This window comes from Salvelinus sp. IW2-2015, unplaced genomic scaffold (assembly GCF_002910315.2).
Source record: "Salvelinus sp. IW2-2015 unplaced genomic scaffold, ASM291031v2 Un_scaffold16576, whole genome shotgun sequence".
Taxonomy (NCBI): Eukaryota; Metazoa; Chordata; class Actinopteri; order Salmoniformes; family Salmonidae; genus Salvelinus; species Salvelinus sp. IW2-2015.
In genome coordinates, this window is record NW_019957654.1 from 1 (window position 1) to 8,669 (window position 8,669).

Here is an 8,669-nt window from a genome sequence, read left to right on the forward strand (position 1 = left end):
TTCTGTCGTGATTAGTGCGCCGAGTTCCATAGCAAAGCTGACTGCGCTCTGTGACGTTATCGCTTTGGATAAATGTTATGAAGTAGCAGGACACAGTGCCAGCTGTCAGAGTCAGATACATGCTGATTTCTGAGAACAGTSCCATAACTTCATCAGAAAGCGGACAAACTAGCTGCTGTATGGCCATTCAAACAAGCTTGCACTAGGCTGCTAGCTGAAGCATGGTTTGCGATAGTAGCCAGTGTGTCATAGCTACAGAGAGCGGAGTGATTTTTGAGTTAGGAATTAGTGTTAAGCGGATTAGAAAAATTGTCACACTATGCCACATTTTTTTTATGTCACATTTTTACTCTGGAAAATTGTCAAATTGAATTGAAAAGAGGTATTTTCAGAAATGTTAATGGTTATGTGTTTCATCAAATCTTTATTCGACAAGCATTTGAATTGAAAATAAACACAGGTTAAAAACAAGAAGTAATGTATGACCTCAAGAGGTCTTTATATACAATGTGTAATTAATTATACATACAGTGAGTTGTTAACAAGACAATTTTATAAAGTATTTATTACAATTCATAAAAATATATTTTAGATTTTGCGTGATATCACTATTTATAACTACATTTCAAGCTGTTCATAAATTGCAAATTGTGTTTACAGTATGTTGTTTTCCCATTACTGCTCAAGGATATTATCCTCCTTATGGTTAGCGTGTCAGAGATGTCATCTCCTCATCCTTGTCTCTGTTGTCCTCCATCTGAGGGGGTCCTCTCAGCCTCTGTTCCTTCTTCTCCTGCCATATGCAGATGATAGGAGAGATGCAGCTGTTTAAGACTGACAGGGCAGTGGCCGGGGGCAATGCGTATGTGAACAACCTGCTGCCTGTCCCCATTGTGGCTTGCAGCACAGAGAGACTAATGACAGGAGTCCAGCATAGGAAATGGGCAACAGTCACAGGTCGAATAACCCGTGACCTTAGTTGGTTGTTTCCCATGCTGTTCATGCAGCAACAGCTGACACATCTCACACCCAAAGGGAGCAGCAGGCCGAAAATGAAGCGACAGATCAACACTGCCATCAATCTCTCCCTTCCCTCTTTAGACATCTGGGAGCTTCCAGTATAGCCATAGTTGTCAAGGCAGACGTGTCCATCGGCAGTGTACTGAACCTCCCTGGACAGTAGAGAGGGGGTACTCAGTATGGCCCCAATGAACCAGGACAGCAGGACTATGTTGGTGGACATGCGGTGTTCAAAGCATCCAGGGACACTCCAGCACACATTCCAGAAGGTGATCATCAGTGAGACAGAAAACATGTTCATAAACATCACGTAGGACCCCAGCTTGCAGACAACCTTCCCAAATGTCCAGGAGAAGTAGTTCCAGGCAGTGATCAGGTAAAGTGGGGCGAAGAGGCAGAAGACGAGGTGGGTGACAGCCAAGCCAAGGATTATCATGTSTTGACTCAGTTTCTTCTTGGACCTGCATTTTACAGTCATGAAGATGACAGCAGAGTTGAGCAGTAGACCCAGCAGAATGTTGGCTGAGTACACTGACACATACATGTATCTAAAGCCAGCCTTCATCTGATACATCTCATAGATGACTGGGGACTGGGAAGGTATTGCCACTGAATCATCGTAGTCATCATAGCCTGTTGTGTTGAGTGAGGCAACCATGATTTCTGTTGTTTTTTTACCCTAAGAAAAGGAATGCAATGATTCAGTCAGAATAGGTCCGGTCTGTAATGACTGTATCTGCATGCTAACTAAAATAACATGACATGCTATGTCCTTCCAGTTATCCAGTAAATCATTTTTAATAAAATAAAAACATGCATCTTGCACTGTAGGTAGGCCCATACTACAACTTGTTCAAGTTGTACTTGACCACTACAACCTTTTCTTAAGACTGGATGTATTCAATGCGGCAACACATACAGTGCCTTCAAAAAGTATTCACACCCCTTGACTTTTTCCACATTTGCGACCCRTTTCAGGAAGCTAGGTGTATGAGTTAGGCATATGTTGGATGTCCCTACTTCACAGGAGAGGCATTTGAACGTAAAAACATGAATATTTTCAAAATACGTTTTTTGGCTGAAATGCCTTCTGGAACATGTGAAATTTCATGTGCCTTAATAACAAATGTGTATGCCATCTGTAAATACAATACTATTGTTAAATGACGAGTGTAACAGGGTTATATTKGTGATTCCCCTTGCCACTATTGTTAAGCCAATGGGTTTTTGGTTTTAGTTTTGTCTTGCCTTCACCTACTCAACATGGCATCTTATTGGCTGGTTTGCGTAGCTTGCTTACGAGGGAGGATGTTTCGGTTAGAATCGTCCCAGTGAACAAGCACCAAACCAGCGGTAAGTTGTTGGTTGCAAAGCAGTGTACGTCAAAAGTGATTTTTATACTCCCAAGTGATGATTTAAATGTACAATTTATATCAATTTGTTTGTAAATGTTATTCGAACATCACACATAAGATGCAGGGTTTTTGGTGAATATTTGTTGTGCATTTTGTTGTAGAGAATTCCAGCTAATACTAGCTAGCAACTTACTGTTGTGGCAAAGAAATTAATTGAGTACCAAGGGGCTGAGTACTTCTCTAATCAATATACAGTATATTAGTGTTTTAGTTGTATCTATTTTTTGGGACTAATGTTTGAATTTTTCTTCCACTTTGACATTACAGAGTATTTTGTGTAGATCGTTTCCCCCCCAAATGTACAATGAAATCCATTTGAATCCCACCTTATAACACAACAACATTTGGGAAAAGTCAAGGGGTGTGAATACTTTCTGAAGGCACTGTACATACATTTAACTTCACCTACTAAATTCATAACATAGAACCAAACAATGAGTTTAAGAAAATGTTATACTAACTAAAAAGCCATTCCATGAAACAAGTTGTTTGTAGCATAAGAGTGGCAATAGCAATGGTCCTAACGTCTGGAAGCAAACGGCTGACAGTACAGACGTGTGGCTAATACCTTAAGAGAAAGATAAGAGTTAAAAGGAATACACCAGAAAATGGTTGTATTTTACTGGACATTGACAAACACATGCTGTTGGTGTAAAGATTCCCACTGAAGTTAACCTTACCTTATGAAAAAGATTTAAAATATTCCGTTGAGAAAAARTGCAGCTTCCATAACAATGTGTTGTTATCATTGAGCTCCTTCAGAAATGATTAACAAACATGTAGAGACTCGTCGACATTTCAGGAATGAAAGAAGGACGAGTTAAGAACCCAGTAGCATGGCGAATGGGGACTTTTCATCAAATTACATGCACATGGTTAGCAGATGTTATTGCGAGTGTAGCGAAATGCTTGTGCTTCTAGTTCTGACAGTGCAGCAATATCTAACATGTCATCTAACAATTCCACAACTACCTAATACACACAAATCTAAGTAAATGGAATGGAATAAGAATATATACATATAAAGATATGGATGAGCAATGACAAAGCGGCAGAGGAAAGATGCAATAGATGGTATAAAATACAGTATATACATATGAAATGAGTAATGCAAGATATGTAAACCTTCAAGTCTGTATGTAGGCAGCAGCTTCTCTGTGTTAGTGGTGGCTGTTTAACAGTCTGATTGCCTTGAGATAGACGCTGTTTTTCAGTCTCTCGGTCCCAGCTTTGATGCACCTGTACTGAACTCGCCATCTGGATGGTAGCGGGGTGAACAGGCAGTGGCTCGGGTGGTTGTTGTCCTTGATGATCTTTTTGGCCCTTCCTGTAACATCGGTGCTGTCGGTATCCTGGAGGACAGGTAGTTTGCCACCGGTGATGCGTTGTGCAGACCGCACCACCCTCTGGAGAGCCTTGCGGTTGTGGGCGGTGCAGTTGCCGTACCAGGCGGTGATACAGCCCGAGAGATGCTCTCAATTGTGCATCTGTAAAAGTTTGAGAGGATTTAGGTGACAAGCCACATTTCTTCAGCCTCCTGAGGTTGAAGAGGTGCTGTTTTTCTCATGAACAACTTCACAGTCCATGTATACAGTGCATTCAGAAAGTATTCAGAACTCTTGACTTTTCCACATTTTGTTATGTTACAGCCTATTCTAAAATTTATAAATTATATATAATTTTTCTCATCAGTCTACACACAATACCCCTTAATTTGCCATAAAAAAAATATATTCAGACTCTTTGCTCTGAGACTCGAAATTGAGCTCAGGTGTATCCTGTTCCATTGATCATCCTTGAGATGTTCTACAAATTGATTGGAGTACACCTGTGGTAAAGTCAATTGATTTGACATTATTGGAAAGGCATACACCTGTATATATAAGGTCCCAAAGTTGACAGTGCATGTCAGAGCAAAAACAAAGCCATGAGGTCGAAGGAATTGTCCGTACAGCTCCGAGACAGGATTGTGTCAAGGCACAGATCTGGGGAAGGGTACCAAAACATTGCAACATTGAAGGTCCCCAAGAACACAGTGGCCTCCATCATTCCTAAATGAAAAAGATTTGGAAAAAGTTTGGAAACTCTTCCTAGAGCTTGCCGCCAGGTCAAACTGAGCAATCGGGGAGAAGGCCTGGTCAGGAGGTGACCAAGAACCTGATGGACACTCTGACAGAGTTCCGGTGTTCCTCTGTGGAGATGGAAGAAACCTTCCAGAAGGACAACCATCTCTGCAGCATTCCATCAATCAGGCCTTTATAGTAGAGTGGCCAGACGGAAGCCACTCCTCAGTAAAAGGCACAAGACAGCCCACATGGAGTTGCCAAAAGTCACTTAAAGACTCTTAAACCATGAGAAACAAGATTATCTGGTCTGATGAAGCCAAGATTGAACTCCTTGGCCTGAATGCCAAGCGTCACATCGGGAGGAAACCTGGCACCATCCCTACAGTGAAGCATGGTGGTAGCAGCATCATGCTGTGGGGATGTTTTTCAGGGACTGGGAGACTGGTCAGTATCGAGGGAAAGATGAACGGAGCAAAGTACAGAGAGATCCTTGATGAAAACCTGCTCCAGACCGCTCAGGACCTCAGACTGGGGTGAAGGTTCACCTTCCAATAGGACAATGACCCAAAGCACACAGCCAAGACAACGCAGGAGTGGCTTCGGGACGAGTCTCTGAATGTCCTTGAGTTGCCAGAGCCCGGACTTGAACCCGATCGAACATCTGGAGAGACCTGAAAATAGCTGTGTAGAGATGCTGCCCATCCAACCTGACAGAGCTTGAGAGGATCTGCAGGCGTGGCAAGCTTGTAGCGTCATACCCAAGACTCAAGGCTGTAATCGCTGCCAAAGGTGCTTCAAAGTACTGAGTAAATGTCTGAATACTTATGTAAATGTGATTTTTCAGTTTTAGCTGTACATCCTACAGTGTTACTGTACATCCTATACTGTACATCCTACAGTGTTTTACTGTTGAAATTACAGAAAAGTCAAACAGTGTACTGTTTGGTATAGCACAGAGAATTTTCGATCAACATTAACTTGGTGATATTATCTTCGCTTTCGATCCGGTCAAATGTGTATCTTTAATGTCTGTGTCCAGTTGCAGGTGGTGAGTTTTAATTTAGAAAATGCTCCATTATTCTCCGTTATTACAATAAATAAATGTTTTTGCTCCATGAAGTAATCCAATAATGTGTATGCCACCATCTTATCTTTTTCAAATCTTCTCTCATGAATCGAGACAGGTGAGTGTCATCATGACATGCGCCACTTTGGGGTGGATCCACCTCTCMATCAATGAGAGAAGATTTGAAATAGACAAGATGGAGGCATACACATTGTTGGATTACTTCATTTATTTATTTGAATAACGGAGCATTTTCCGTTATTCATTATCTGTCGACTAGGTGTGAAAGAGGCATCATGCATAGCTTTTATTTTTACCCTTAAGAATAGGAGTAAAATATCTCTATTCTCAGCACTTTTGACCAATTTTCTACTCTGAGACRCTTTGTGGATACAGGCCCAGACCTCTATGCAGTCAGTCAAATAATTATCTGGAACCTCTTCTTACCTTATCTACTGCAGCCCTCATCCTCCACAACASCCATTCTGCCAGTCACATTCTGTTAAAGGTCCCCAAAGCCCACACATCTCTGGATCGCTCGTCTTTACAGTTCGCTGCAGCTAGCGACTGGAACGAGCTGAAACAAACACTCAAACTAGATAGTTATCTCAATCTCTTCATTCAAAGACTCAATCATTGGACACTCTTCCTGACAGTTGTGGCTGCTTGGCATGATGTATTGTTGTCTATACCTTCTTGCCCTTTTGCTGTTGCCTGTCCCAAATATGTTTGTACCATGTTTTGTGCTGCTACCATGTTGTGTTGCTACCATGTTGTCATGTTGTTGTATTGCTACCATGCTGTGGTGTCATGTGTGCTGCCTTGCTATGTTGTTGTCTTAGGTCTCTATTTATGTAGAGTTGTGTTGTCTCTCTTGTTGTGATGTGTGTTTTGTATTATAATTTATGTTATTTATTTATTTTATTTTTTTATTTAAATCCCAGCCCCCTCCCCGCAGTAGGTCTTTTGCTTTTGTTAGGCCGTCATTGTAAATAAGAATTTGTTCTTAACTGACTTGCCTAGTTAAATAAAGGTTAAATAAAAATAAATAAATAAAAATAAATTACCACTAAGTGTGGTGGATCCTTAACTTTGACTTCCCCATAATCTGTTACACTTCCTGTGAGCTGAGCCCCCTGTAGAGCTGYGTCAGCYGATTTGTCATTGGCCGATGTGCTTCAGTGCYTGCTCCTGCCAAATCCTCTTGTTCTCAACTCCAGGTCTCTTGGTTTAGATTTGACACAGAAGACCTGAAAGTCTCCCATAAAGGGAATGTGGTTTCTTAAAAAATTATCAGGGTGGATCAAGCGAATTATGGAGCTCTGCTTCCCTCAAGCAATATCCTGCTTGATATAGGACAGAGATGAAGCCGTGGAAGCTAGCCATCAGAGGGGGGAATTGTGCACAAACATAACTATTACTAGAATATCACACACACATGCACCCCAAAAAAAGCAAGCGAGGGAGACAGAAAGGGAATGAGTGAAAGWGAAAGAGAAAAACACCTTCTCAGTAGTGCTGCATCCAGGAGGAATCAATAAAATGAATAGATATAAAATAAGCTCTCTTATAAGAACATAGAGCACAAGTAATGAATCCCTGCTATGTGTACAGGAAGGTGAGGTAGAGTAGAGCCACTTTAATCACTCCCTTACAGGTACTGATGTTGCCCAATATTAAGACTGGGCATAGGGCACAACCAGCATCCTTTTTTTATTTTTTTATCTACGAGATGTAGAACAGTTAAGGGATTTTTGTTTTTCACAGCTGCGTTGTACAATGCAATGTACTGCAGCATTTAACCAAGGCTTCATTATACTACAGCCATTAATTGCATATTACAGTCTTACAAACAAACACCTCGGAAAAACATTTACATTGACTWACTTGTTTTAAAGAACAACGTGGCACACGTGGCACACTTGCTGACAATGAGTCTGAAGTAAAGTGTCAACAATGTGGTGGATATCTAAAACAGAACAATACTTCCACTTCCTCATTTATAACACTTGTATAAACAAGTTGGCAGTCACTAATGCTTAGAACAATTCATCTATTGTACTTATTGACTACAGGATACCACAGTACTAAACATTACAATGAAACAAATTAAAATAGCAGCTACTATTTTGCATACTCAAGATTTCTGATATATATACAGTATATATATATACAGTATATATATATATATATATAACTTGCTAAATCCATTGTACTTATGCAGATTTTACATGTACTCTGTGGTGTACTTGTGTGTTTATCSTCCCACTTGAGGATGACCCTAGTCAGTGAGATCGACCTTTATCTGATCAGTTTTTGTAAACTCAAACAAGTTAACCCAGATGGTACACTTTTTGAGGGCAAGTGCTAGCAACAACATTGAGTGGAMGTYTTTGAMATGTGCGTTCACGGGTAGGTAATTAGAGCCCAAGTAATCTCAGGACACCCAGTGCATCTGTCCACAAGAGATTAGAACCTTGTGATAGTTATTACTGAATCGGATGCAGCTGAGTAGAAACAAAATACTAAATTGGTGAATTAAGTGAAAACTTACCCATTTGTAACAAGCATGGTAACAAGTATTCATTGTTACCCCTCTGTAATTACAGACTGCAATTATTGAGTCATTACAAATAACTACAATGCTTGTTACAGTGTAATTACACTATAATAAAGACCCCTTCAAGTGAAGTGTTACCAAACCCTCTGTGGAAAGAGTTCTACATGGAACCCAGAAAGGTTTAACCTGGAATCAAAATGTTTCTAATTGAGAAAAAAAGGGTTCTTCAAAAGGGTTCTTCTATGGGGACAGCCAAAGAACCATTTTAGGTTCCAGATAGCACATTTTTTTCTAAGAGTGTATAGTGAATGAAAGGCTATTATGGGCCCCATCATTTTGCTGTTGGATGATTTGTTTATTTGTTTGCTGTTACTTTGAGACCAATGTTGCACTGAATTTCCTCCACAACATAAAAACTGACAACACTGAGGGGTTTAAATGAGGAACCTTCTATTCACCAGGATGTGACCTCATTTCCCCCACATTAACACTTCTCTCCCCTCAGTACCTGTTAGCCATCATGCCTACATGCTCTCCCTTTC

The 8,669-nt window shown here is 40.6% G+C and overlaps 1 protein-coding gene across 1 annotated transcript; it reads right to left on the reverse strand.

Moving 5' to 3' along the window:
- Positions 1-280: 280 nt before the first annotated feature.
- On the reverse strand, positions 281-3,199 carry LOC112080914 (chemerin-like receptor 1). Its single transcript, XM_024146850.2, has 2 exons — positions 3,116-3,199; positions 281-1,699 (listed from the first exon to the last, which is right to left on the reverse strand). The coding sequence occupies exons 1-2, from the start codon at positions 3,182-3,184 to the stop codon at positions 707-709; spliced, it is 1,062 nt and encodes a 353-aa protein (XP_024002618.1). The 5' UTR covers positions 3,185-3,199; the 3' UTR covers positions 281-706.
- Between the last annotated feature and the right edge of the window lie 5,470 nt (positions 3,200-8,669).